The sequence below is a fragment of the Rhinichthys klamathensis genome, unplaced genomic scaffold (genome assembly GCF_029890125.1).
Source record: "Rhinichthys klamathensis goyatoka isolate OS25496 unplaced genomic scaffold, OSU_Roscu_1.1 h1tg000110l_1, whole genome shotgun sequence".
NCBI lineage: Eukaryota > Metazoa > Chordata > Actinopteri > Cypriniformes > Leuciscidae > Rhinichthys > Rhinichthys klamathensis.
The window spans coordinates 2,044,401-2,058,020 of record NW_026606648.1 but is presented as its reverse complement, the minus strand read 5'-3'; the positions used below and the strand labels follow the sequence as shown (position 1 = coordinate 2,058,020).

The window sequence follows — 13,620 nt, the reverse complement described above, 5'->3', positions numbered from 1 at the left end:
ATTCCACAGTTTATTCCTGCCATTAAATTCCACCTTTTTTTGCCTGTTTTCCCCTTGATGCTACATAAAACCCTTCCGGTAAGAAATCAAGTGACTAACCCTTTAGAATAGATCAGTTGGCATTAAATAAAAGGTCAATTTCCAATGTAGAAAAAGAAATTAAAAAAAAAAAAACATATGTATACTGTCATTCAAAAGTTTGGGGTTGGTAAGATTTTGGTGTTTGTAAGTCTCCTATGCTCACCAAGGCTGCTTTTTTTATTTATTTAAAACAATGCAGTAAAAATAGGAATATTGTGGGATATTATTAATTTTAAATATCTATTTTCTATTTTTAAATATTCAGCAGCCATTAGTCTTCAGCGTCACATATATGCTGATTTGCTGCACAAGAAACATTTTTTATGTTATTATTTTATTATGTTGAAGACAGTTGTGCTACTTAGTCATTTTGTGGGAAAGTTTTAGAAAGTTCAAAAGAACAGCATTAATTGGAAATAAAAATATTTTGTAAAAAAAAAAAGAATGATAGAAAAAAAAACGTATTGACCCCAAACTTTTGAACATTGTTTCATGTCATTCTGTCAGAAGTAGATTGGAGAGGTTTATGCATTTAAATAAGATGTATTATGGCTGTTGTCCTTAAATCAACACCAGAGCTGTGTGTATTGGAAGGGAATTGTCCTTGTCTTATTTGTAGAAGAGATTAGCTTTAATTGTTGGCCTCTCCTGTGAGTTAGCTAGGACAGAACTGTCGAACCCTGAAAGCTCTATTATCTCAATAGAAACCCCAGTTCATTACACCCTTACAAAACCCAACCTCCTAATGATGCTTTCACATTGTGAGCCAATGAAACAATCTGGATGAGCACTTTGACATTTACAGAAGTTTGTTTTTCTACCATGCTTTAAATTTGCACATTACCTTGAGATTAAGTATGTTGATGTTACAAGCAGAGAGGCATTTGCCTGTAGTGTGACTGACAACAGACGTTGCTAGTGCTGTGCCACAAATGCTCTGCTTTCCTTCTGTTTGCAGTTAAAACAGAGCCAATGAGCAGCAGTGAAATCGCCACCTCTGTAGCAGACGGCTCTCTAGACAGCTTCTCAGGATCAGGTACGGCACGCACACACTCAAAGCTGTAGAGCTGACTGGTGGGAGATGATCCCAGAGATGGGTTACTGATAAGCAGAGGCCCAGGAAGTGTCCCTGTGGCTGGGGCTCTAGTAGCATGAGGCTCTGTCTCAGTTCCCATGCCAACGGGCGTTGAGTTATGACCCTCCCAGCCCCCTTCTCGGCCCTAATCGAGTGACACCCCGTCCCCGTGGCCCTCACACTTTTAGATGCGTGCTTCAAAACTAAGTGTCCTAAATTGTAAAACGGCTTTCTAAACCGCAGAACTTTGGACCAGATTTAATTTTGATAACTGTAAGACGTGTAAATTGATTGATAATAAGTGGCTGTTTTTACTCTATTTCTAAGAAACTTAACTGAACATTTTGGAGCTAAAGAAAAACAGCTCGCTTGCACAGTGTCAAAAATGTTACACTCTCAATGGTCTATTTTCAAACTTGCGAATACAAATTTAGATAGATCTACTCCATGTTATAGACTCCTCACATTACTTACTAAGCAAATGCAAAAACTCTTCATGGAGTATTACATTCCTGCTAATTTGTCTTATTTCCCTACCTATTTGACTAAGTACCCGATACCTTTATGTTAGACTCATATAAATCATGGCTCGGACTTCTATCTTTGAGAATATGAATGAAATGAAGTCATTTGAGACTGTTATATACTCGGGGGATGCAGTTGTGCAGAGGTTCGGTGTTTGCCCAGACCAGGTGCTGAAGTGTGGGGGAAAAGGCCCCGTTTTCAGGGCACTGAGAATACAGTTACATTGAGCAAGAGCTACTTAACTAGCCCTTACTTTAGATGTCACAGCCAATTATTCACAAAAGGCAAGAGAATCACAATATTCATAATACCTTCACCCCAAAGAAAGACATACAAACCCTACAAATGGTAATGCACAAAGGACCTAGGCTTATACCTAGCAATCTATAAATGGCAATAGCCAGCCTAATAATATTATTAGTAGTGATTATTTAAAAAAAAAAAAAAGTTGAATACTTACAATTAAAAGTTTTTTTATATTTTTTATTATTATTATTGCTGTTGTTGTTAAACATAAATTAATTATAATAATAATAAATTATTTAGAAAATGGCATTTTTTCATGTTATATTGTTTGCCGTGAAAGGTACCTTTTAAGGGCACTACAATTTGAGCGCAAGTTCCCAGACTTAAGCCATGCATTCACTGGCACATCAAAAGATCTCATGTTGCTCTGTGGTGTTTGTGTGAGTTAACTGAATGGCCCTCCACGCCGTCATTAAGGGCTGGGAACCACAGGGCCGGTATGTGTCTAATGAAGGCTCCTTATGTGTACTACTTACCTGTAATCAGGCCTGATGATTTCTCATTGTACAGTCCACTTTAAACCCTCCAGTGTGCACAGCTATACATCATTCCCAGCTCTGTGTGTGTGCGTGTTTGTGGACACTAGGCCTTTCCATCCGGTGTAGTTTTTTTTTTATGTATACAAGTCAGCAGAAAAACGCTCCCATATTACCTGATTATTTTCCTTCGTTATTGCTCTTAATTTATCAACCTAAAATAAGGTTAGTGAAATAAATAGTGTAATGCAATGTAATTACTGTTTCCTTGGATTCCAGAAGTTCTGTTGGCAAAGAATAATATTTGCCTTATTTTTTAATGTTTGAATGTGCTTGCCTCTTTTCTTTTTAACTCTCCACAGCCATTGGAACCAGTGGCTTCAGCCCAAGACAAACTCACCAGTTCTCTCCCCAGATTTACCCTTCCAAGTAAGGCTTCTTTTATTTTTCTTTAAAAAATAAGCAGCATCCAACTTCATTTGGGCCTTTAATTAGATCCTTCTGCCAGATTCTGGACTCTCCAGCTGCTTTGTTTTCATTGATGTCTGCAGCTTGCATATTCCAAAATCTGTTGTAATTATTATCTTGCGAAAATTTCCCTTGTGATTTATTTTTCTTTCGCAATGTATATCAGCTGCTTAATGGCTAGAGTTTTCTACGTTTCACAGCTTGGCCAAATATTTATGATTAAGTAGCAGAATCACACAGAATTTGTCTTTGAGCAAATTTTACGATATGGGCTTTTGGGCAAAACTACACGTCTCCCTTTTCTCTTACTTTACTCTCAAATAGCAGACCCTATCCACACATTCTTCCGACTCCTTCCGCCCAAAATATGGCCGCGTACGGACAGACGCAATACACCACAGGAATGCAGCAGGCTGCTGCCTATGGCACGTACTCTCAGCCAGGCCAGCCCTACGGGATTCCAGCCTATGGTAACTGATTCACTTCATTCTTTTTTATGCTTTAAAGCTTTTGGTTGGGCTTTGCTTTTCACTCAAGCAGATGAACTCCCACCCTTACAAAACATTTCTGGGTCACACTTTATATTTGGTGTCTTAAACCACTATGTACTTGCATCCAAAAATAACTACAATGTACTTATTGTGTTGATGTTGTATTGCAAAACACTTGTGCTGCTACTGAGGTGGAATACGGATAAGTTTAGGGACAGGTTTGGTGGTATCGGTAGGTTTAAGGGTGGGTTAAAAGAGAAAGTAAGGGTCAAAAGTGTAATCATTGCTGTAATTACAGAAATTAATTACAGATGTAATTAAATGCAGGTAATTATTATCATAATATAAATAAATAATAAGTGCATTGTGTCAAATCATTAATTAAAATGTTAGTACATAGTAGTTAAAGACACCTAATATAAAGACCCATATATGGCACCCATTTCTGTATTTTCTGCCATACTCTAAAAATGGATGGAATCTTTATTAAAAAGTGTAAGTGCAAATGTTTCAGAATTTCGGTCATTTTTAAAATGTATTTAAAATATGTATTTTTATATCTTTATAAACATTTTCATGTTTTTTGTCAATCATGTCTAGCCTACTTAGCGAACATTACATTACCTAACTTTTTAAACCTTACTACCAGGTTTATTGTGCATACCTCACTTTTCAGATATTTCCTTTTTTTTGGTGAAAACAGGCCAATATTTAATGGTTCTTGGCTCCTTTGATGCATTTTATTAAGCTGAAAGTCATAAAATGAGACGCAGGTTAGCATTTAGTACAATGCTTAGCATGTAGCTTTAAGATTAATTCTAAAGCTTAGCTAACAATGTACTGATCACTAAGATTATGCTAACGCTTACCTCAGCCCTTAGTAGCTCCTTTTCCCACCTTCAGTCGAAACTTGGGACTCTGCTGACCTTTTGTTTTGCGTTTGCAGACTCAGTGACTCCTCCTGACAGTTGCTAATTTCATGCTAGTTCGACAGATATGGGAGATATAAAGATTTCAGTTCATCGTGTACACACTGAACCCAACTCAAGCTAGAAATGTTTTTCCAAGGGTTTTGAACGTTGTGAAACCTTTGCGAAAATATGCGCACAGATAATGTTGTTTAGGTGGAACAATCTCGAATATGCTCCCGAGAGTTCACATGTTTGTTTGAGTGGAAGCAAAACGCAAACCTTCATTGGGCCTGATTCAATCTAATCAAAAAAATGGTTTGTTTTAACTCCTACCAGCAAATTCTTGGAAATCTGTGCTGGGTTTGGCGCAAACACTTCAATGCAAAGCTTGCTTGAACCATGGCCCTGTGCGAAACAAGCCACCATTATCTTTCATTTTTGATTGAAGTGGAAAGAGTAACACTGAGGATTGTGCATCATACTGCTCTGGTGTCACTAACTGATTTAGGTCCATTGTGGGCAGGCATCAAGACAGAGGGTGGATTGACCCAGGCCCAGTCTCCAGGCCAGAGTGGTTTCCTCAGCTACAGTTCCAGCTTCTCTACGCCTCAGACGGGACAAGCACCCTACAGTTACCAGATGCAAGGTCAGGATCACCCTCTTCTCTTTTCCCTTTTTGCTCTTCCCAATGGAGTGACAAAATAGAGCCGTGATTCCTCTCAAGCCCCCTTCAAAAGAGGACACAATTAATGGCAGACACGGACCAATTCATAACATCCCCGAGCAGATGCTTGTATTAGGTTGTAGTTGGACACAGTCTTTTTTGCATTAGGCCTGAAGAGAAACAACACAGATGGAAAAAATCCCTTTTTCCTCTTTAAGACCAATCTTTTTCTCCTTCGTACTTGGCCATGTACATTCTCAAGTACTCTCGTATTTGAGGTCAGTTCATGGAAGTCACACTTGCGTACTGGGAATTAAACGTGCATCAAGCAAATTTCCTGCCACCCAGTGCTTTTTTTTTCTTTTTTCTTTTTTCTGAGACATTGTCCCAGCTCCAAAGCCAACAGTCTTTTTCTGTCGTTCTGTTTCTCCCGTCTTTCTCCCTCTAGTGTTTTCCTTCGGGCCTCCAACGGTTAGTGCTGGTTTGAGCTCTCTAATCTCCAAATAATGTGTGACAGTAGAAACATCTCCATGTTTTTGAAATCTCTCCAGAGCATCTCACAATAAATAATGTGACATATGTGGTCAGTGGAAGCTTCTTTTCCATGCCTCATAAGTAGAAATGTTCTGTTTCTGCTGATGCTGCTTCAACACTAGGGTTGTAAGTGTTACCCTGTTCCGACCGCAGAAGTTTAAAGGCCTGTTCACACCGTTCAAGTCCAATAAGACTAAATGTCATGAAAGTATAGAACCCAAAGTGTGCATGAAATCTATTCACAAGGTGTCTGATACCAAATCTAAAACATTTTTGGAATAATTTTGGGAATAAGGACCTTGTTTAAAAAAAAAAATCAACCTAGTTGTCAAATACAAGCACTTGAATGCTCATCGCAATAGGATGTTTTGGACTTAGGAGTTTGTAGAGATGTTTTGTTTCTTTTAAAAATTTTGTTATGTTAATGTTTATTAATTTTGTTTGTTACTTTTGTCGTTTTTGTGCCAACATTTGTTATGAATAGTCCTCAAAGGAATAGTTAACCCAAAAATTATGCCATAATTTATTCACCCTTATGTCATTCCAAACCTGATGATCATCTTCACGCAGCTCTTTTCCAAAAAATAAGACCATGTCTTTCAAAATTCCTTTTTCACTAAAAATAACAGCATGCAGGTTTGGAATGCAGGTGACAGAATTAAAATTGTTTGCATAAAATATCCCTTTAACTATCATCTAACAATGCCACTGCGCATTGAGTTTTTTGTTAATCAGAAACTGAGGTGCCTTCAGTCTTCCTTTCAAAGCCCATGCAGCCATAAACACATTAGCCACTAACTGCAAGAGCAGATGACAGATGACCATTAACCAGGCCAGTCTGTCTCTATTGGCTTCCTCTCTGTGCCTCATCGATTAGGCAGGTCTGGACTCAGAGGAAAAGTCTCAACACGGTAGCCAAATGTAGACCCCCCATCTATACGATATACCAACTGCTGTCCCATAACCCTACTAGAGTGAGCCTGCACCCAGCTGTCAGAGGGAATACAATTAAATTAATGTTTTTACAGTGCTCTTTCATGTCTAATGGAACGGCACTGGCTTTCTCTGATCACGATCCAGAAATGTAACACAGAAGAACCTTCCTGGCTTAAAATGATGAGGTCTGGAGTCGTCACACATTGTGGGATTATCATATATATCACAAAATAGTGAGATAATATAATATGGTAATTTGAACACTCTGACAGTATCAAAATTCGGGTGTCAGCAATCAGGCTTTTGTTAAATTTTATGGAAATAAAACAAATAATATATTGACTTCTAAAGCTACTTCTTGTGATGTCTATTAAGTTATTTACCGGTATGCCAAAATTGTATAATTATTGAGCTTCTCAGTAAATATTGTGATTATTTCCTTTGATTCATTAATCTGGATATCAAGTAATTGTATATATACTGTACACTACCGTTCAAAAGTTTTAGATCAGTAAGATTTTATCATGTTTTCAAAAGCAGTCTCTTCTTCTCACCAAGGCTGCATTTATTTGATCCAAAATACGGTAAAAACTGTAGTATTGTGAAATATTTTTTTACAATTTAAAATAACTGTTTTCTATTTGAATATATTTGAAAATGCAATGTATTCATGTGATGCAATGCTGCAGTGGTGCGGTAGTGTGTGTGTGTCTATATATATATGAGCTTTATTGCTTTAATACAGATACAACGTTTTTTAATTAATCTAAATAATAATAAATATACTGATTTACGTATGATCTTACATTAATAAATATAAATAAATAATTTTAGTCTGAATCAATCTGAATAGAAATAAATGAAACATAAAAGCTTGAGCTTTAATTAATAAAGAAATAATAATTTTCTGTAATTTAGCTGAGATTTAATTCGCTCTATGGCATCTTATGAATCTTCTTGACAGCATTTCACTCAGTACATCCAAGTACATCCAAGTATAAATTAGGATTTAATTTTCCAGTTTCACACCTGTTTGAGCTTTGCCTCCTTTTCCATAAACATAACGGCTCTAAAGCAAGAGTAGAGCGAGAGAGGTGCATCTCGCTGATTTTTTCACTAAACGTAGATGATAATTACAGCAACAATTGTGCCTCCCTCCATTCTGCACACCGTGTGAGAGGAGCAGCAGACTGCTTTTTAAAGAAGCCCATCTGGACTTGATCGCTTGCTCCCTAGAGAGGCCTACAAAACTTCTGCTACAAATATTGTGCACTGATGATAGACATAGCCCATGGCAAGAGGACTGATCAAGCACAGCAAATGGACTCCCAATTGGAGAGGCCATAAGGAGAGCCAGTGTCTCGTCTTGAGTGAACTAACTGGAGCAAGACAGAGTGGAGAAGGGGGAGGAATGGGGGAGTTTTTTTGCCCCTGGGAAAAACCAGGCCTCTCCCCAGCATGGAGTCATTCTTTTGGGACCGGAGGGGGTCTTGCTTGGCTTTTATGTGGCTCCGGACTCTCTCTGGAGTCAACTGCTTTCCTACGAGTCCTGGCTTTTATGACTTTTTGAACTGTGGATTTAGCTAATTTGTTGTGCAATGGGAGTTTGATGCGTCTCGCTTTAAATGACGGCCTAAGTCTGGAGAGGAAGTCAACAGCTTTTAGAGCACCTCTTGCTGTTATTTAACAGAAAACAAGAAGAAGAAAAAAATGGAACAAAGGAAACAAACTTGTTGGTTGAGCCAGACGGTAGTCCACAAGTAAAGCTGTTGTATGTTTGTTACAGTCTGAAGCCCCCCCACCCCCCTCCCCATTTTCCAGAAGACCAGAAGATGAAAGACTTTGCTTCTGTTTTTTGTTGTTGTTGTTGATAGCTTCTGTACAGTTACCCTTTTATTTAAACACATTGAGTTAATTGTGAATGCTGTAAAAGAGATAACTGATGACTCCAAGGTTACCCACAACTCTTAGCAGCAGGTTGTGTTCATTAGTTTATCGCCAGGTTATGTCAGTTTGCAAAAGAAAACTTCTGGGAAAATGTGCTAAAACTTATTAAAAGGAATATTCCAGGTTCAATACATGATAAGCAGCACCCTTTTTTTCTGTAAAGAAGCAAACATTGAGGTTACAGTGAGACGCTTTCAATGGAAATGAAGGGTGCCCGTTTCTGGAGGATTTAAAAGAAATAAGAAGCTTTTACTTCTTCTGTTGAAACCTGGGAATCTCTTCAGCTGTAAAGTTGTTATCATTTCTACAGAAGTGTTGTTATAATTCATTAAAACTAACACTATTAAAAATTGTTTTTGTTAATTGAAATAAACATGAAATAAAACAAAAACTTGAAAATTAGAGATGTTGCCTTTGCAAATAACTGTAATAAAATAAGTTTAATTTAAAGTACTACAATTTCTAAAACTAAAACTTGATTGAAAGCTAAATTTTATATATATTTTTTTAAACTAATACAAATTACAAAATCACATAGCAAAATAACAAATATATATATATATATATATATATATATATATATATATATATAATGAAAATTAAATTATAAAAATAAAAGCTACATTTAAAAGAAATGAGAATTTGCTTGAGAATTTCAATGTGATTTGAGCACTTTGACTCCAAGAAACACCTCGAAACATGACGTACCTCCAGGCTGTCCCGGCCCCTATAACTCATGTCATGTATGTTATTAAGTCATTAGATGCTATCTCTCCATAGAGATTTAATTACCCAAAAGGTGCTTCTTTGAGCATCTTGAAAAGAAGACAGATATGCATATTTATTAAGGCAGGATGTCAGGTAAAAAAGACCTCCCATCTCCCTCCCCCTCGGTCACAACAGTGGCACTGTGTCTGTCATTGTAAAGGTAGCGATGGATGAAATAATAGACCCAACCCCCTTTCCTCTTTCTTTCCGACCATCAGCCAAGATCCAATTACTGATATGGAGAGAGAAAAGATAGAGCCACTGTTATATCCCACCCACCAACACACACACACACACACATACACACAACCCCTCATGCCCCTATAGTACCTGCAAGGCTTTGTCTTAAATGCCTTTGAGGTAGTGTAGGTCATGCCTGGCTCAGCCCCCATCTACAATTTAAAAATGTCATTTATTTTGAATGATGTCTCTTACATCAGTTGCAAACAAAGTCTATGTCTACACTAATCTGGATACATTTGAAAAGCATAATTATCTCTAATTTTTGGCTCTCTGTCCAAAGTGAGGCAGCGTTTTTGTCCTGCAAAAGGACGAAGATGCTTTTTGAAGACACTCTCCCAAGTGCATAACTTTGAAAACGCCATTTTGTGCATTTACTGTGGATTGTGCAAAACGGCGATATTCAAAAACGATGACGCATGCTTAGTCATGTGGCACATATTGTACCCATTGATATCTATGCTTGTAGGCCAATTCACACCACACAGAAAAACGGCAACAAACAAGTTGACCGTTGGATTTAGAACAGGGGGTAACACACTGATCTGACAAACCCCAAAAACGTGTTTTTTGCAGTTTGTCTGTGCGGTGTGAATTGGCCTTATGTCTCTGCTGTGTTCTATTCACTTGCACAGTGATAAGATAAATTTCACTTTGTACAATCTTCATATGACATTCCTGCGAATATGGCAGAAAATTGAGTGCAACCTTGACACATTAGTAAGTGGTCTGGAATAAAATGACTGTGCCAAAAGAATAGAGAACTTTAATATGTCTTGTCTCTTTGTATCATCTCAGTGAGCTTTTTATTATGTTTTATGCATGCACAGTAAGATGATTTAAAGGGATAGTTCACCCTAAAATGAAAATTCTGTCATCATTTACTCACCCTCAAGTTGTTCCAAACCTGTATGAATTTATTTCTTCTGTTGAACACAAAAGAAGATATTTTGAACAATGTTGGTAACCAAAGAGTTGATGGGCTACAATACTGACTTCCGTAGTATTTTTTCCAACATACTATGTTACCCATATTCTTCAAAATATCTTATTTTGTGTTCAGCAGAAGAAATTAATCCATAAAGGTTTGGAACAACTTGAGGGTGAGTAAATGATGACAGAATTTTAATTTTTAGGTGAACTATCCTTTTAAGTGTTTTTCGATATTTCAGTATGGTGAGTGGACAAAGAGCATTTTAAAATGAAAACACTGTTTTCAAATGTATCCTGATTAATGTAGACATAGCCAAAGCCTCATTCGATTCAGTCTTTCTGTGTGTTTTGCATTGTGATTTCTCAGCATTATGTCTCTTTCTCAGCATTATGTCTCTTTCTCTTGTAGGAGGCAGTTTTACAACAACTTCAGGGCTGTACGCTGGAAGCAATTCCCTCACAAACTCAACTGGATTTAATAGTACACAACAGGTAGCTGTAATTGAATTTCTATCTCTGACTATCTAGTCTGTAGCACACGTTGAAATTGTATTTCCTCCATTTGGCACATGGGCTCAGTATCTTTTTTTCCCTACCTCCTGTAAGTCTTTATAGAACATGTGTACGCTCGCATATTACTCACATGATATGAATCACTCTAAATGTCTCGACCACTGTACGCAAGGATTACCTCTTGCTCTTTTTGCGTATGAATTATGCCACGTGCAGAGGGGGGAAAAAGTGAAGACAGATCGCTGTCCAGATGTAGCACACAGGAGACATATGTTCACATTTACGTTTTGGAATCTGCGCTGTAAAGTAGCAGCGTTGTGTGCTGCTATCTCACATTACCGCCTTGATGTCTTTCTGCAGGACTACCCCTCCTACCCAGCTTTTGGCCAGACTCAGTATGCGCAGTATTACAACAGTAGCCCTTACACCTCTCCATACATGACCAGTAACAACACTAGCCCCACCACACCCTCCACCACTGCCACCTACACCCTACAGGAACCTCCATCAGCGATCACCAGCCAGGCCCTCTCAGAGCCACCGGCAGGTAAGAGAGTTCAGTTTGGGGGAAAAGAGGTAGGGAATAAAAAAAAGTCCTAAAAGTTGCTGCAAAGACAAGATGTGATTGGCTGATTTTGAAACACTAAACACTGCTGGTGCACTAAAATAAGTCCATAAATGTTCTGGAGTTCCCCGTAATGATTTTTCACAAGATTTGTATCTGTATTTTGAATTACACATTGGCCCGGTTTCACAGACAGGGCTTAGATTAAGCCAGGATTAGGCCTTAGTTCAATAAGGGCATTTAAGTAGCCTTTATAAATGTGCCTTAGAAAAAAAACATTACTGATGTGCATTTTGAGACAAAACAATGGCACTGATATATTTTAAGATGTGTCAGTGCAAGTTGGTTTCAGTTAAGACAGATCAAACATGCATTTTAGTCTGGAACTAGGCTTAAGCCTCGTCTATGAAACCGGGGATTAAAGGAAATGTTCGTAAATTTAAGAGAAAATATCCAGGCAGAAAATTGCCAGTACCTTTCCACTTTTCTATGTTTCTTACTGACAGTGTGACACTTCTGTAGCTTATCATTGTTCAGTTAAGTTGTTCATTTTCTGTACTTAATATCAGTATTGTTGTGAGTACATTTAGATTACATGTGCTGTCATCTAAGTTGAAAATGATTAAAAAATATATATATATCTCGACTTAAATAATTGTATACATTTATATTTCATAAAAATATAAATTATTATAAAGGTTAGAAATATTTCAATTTATATTTAATTCAAATCTTTAGCACATTTTAGCAAATCTTTCAAAAATAAATATCCATTTTGTTTATAAAATATATATTCATTATAATGATGCCCAAATTCACTTGTAGCATTTAAAATACTTAATTTTAGTTTTATGTTTTTAATTATTTTGCCCTGGAATGCTGCACACTCAGACAGTCAGATACAAACGATGCAACATTTCAGTACTGTTGGACTATGTATCTGCACTTTTGAAATGATTCTCAGCCAATCAAAGTCGAGGACCGAACTATTATAATATATACAGTATTTCATTCACGCCTTTATGTCCAAAAGCTTGTAACCCAAAATTACGAAAGGATGATATAGTGCATAACACCCTCATTGCCATAACTAAAGCTGAAATGGGTAGAAGGAGATCAGATAAACAGCATGATATTAGAGCATGTGGGCAGCAGCTACAGATGAGGTAAACGGATCCAGCCACAATGTGAAGGTGAAAGCCTTTTTCATTTTCCTCTTTTGATATACTTTTTGCCTTTATTTTTCCCTTGCAGGAGAGTACAGTACGATCCACAGTCCATCAACGCCCATTAAAGATTCAGAATCAGATCGATTGCGCCGAGCTTCGGATGGAAAGTCACGTGGCCGGGGAAGGAGGAACAATAACCCATCCCCACCTCCTGACTCTGACCTTGAGGTATTGGGCCACTGCCGCTCTCTCGGTGTATCTGTCTGGAAAGGCAGTGATAGAATTCATTACCGTCCGCATCCAGATACTTTTGATAATCCAGAAGTGTCCGTTCTGCTCACTGCTTTACCTTAAAAACAATGCATCGACATGTTTAAAGTGTGCTTTTACATGCTCAATCTTACATGTTACAACATGTAAATGCCCTAAACAGAGTTTTTTTTGGTGAAAGCTTTGTTTTGCATGCTTCGCTTTGCATGCAAACACCTTAATCGGCATTCTGTCAGTTTATTTAGTGTGCACGTCACATGTTTCGACATGAAGACTAGAGAAAAAACAGATCATTTCAAATCTCCTGTAAACAGTTTTCTTGCATGGTTGCGTTTTTAGAATGAGCGGATTTCTGATCATTGTCCGCATTTAGTTGTGCGTGTAAAAACACTTAGAGCTCAACATTAGAATTCACTTTGGTTTTGAATCATGTAGAAGTGCATTATTTATATCTTGATCATATTTGAGCCGCACAGTTCAGATCATGGGTCGTGGTCTTTTCATTAACATGATCTGAATCTCAGGAAGGTTTCGGACCCCATTAGCAAGCTGACATCATAGCATGTTAACAAATCTAGTTAATTAGTTTGTTGGTATCGATTGTGTTAATGCATCAGGGGCAGTGGATGGATGGTCCGGTGGTGGTCCTTCCCGCAGTTGCGGGGTGCTATGGTGACCATCAGGGCTGTATATCTACCATTCCCAGGGCACATGAATCCATGCATCCTTCTTATTGACAATCAGATCA

General features: G+C 37.7%; 1 protein-coding gene across 10 annotated transcripts in view; it reads left to right on the top strand.

Annotated features, from left to right (window-relative positions):
• Positions 1-13,620, top strand: part of eya1 (EYA transcriptional coactivator and phosphatase 1) — an 88,532-nt gene that overhangs the window by 52,677 nt on the left and 22,235 nt on the right. For 5 of the 10 annotated variants that reach the window (XM_056254123.1, XM_056254122.1, XM_056254129.1 and 2 more), the window contains 7 exons: positions 1,040-1,117; positions 2,826-2,892; positions 3,256-3,401; positions 4,842-4,979; positions 10,765-10,847; positions 11,229-11,415; positions 12,688-12,830. In XM_056254123.1, the coding sequence (XP_056110098.1) occupies positions 1,040-1,117; positions 2,826-2,892; positions 3,256-3,401; positions 4,842-4,979; positions 10,765-10,847; positions 11,229-11,415; positions 12,688-12,830 (842 nt within the window). The remainder of the gene's footprint in view (positions 1-1,039; positions 1,118-2,825; positions 2,893-3,255; positions 3,402-4,841; positions 4,980-10,764; positions 10,848-11,228; positions 11,416-12,687; positions 12,831-13,620) is intronic. The other 5 variants (XM_056254128.1, XM_056254130.1, XM_056254131.1 and 2 more) reach the window with 4 other exon arrangements.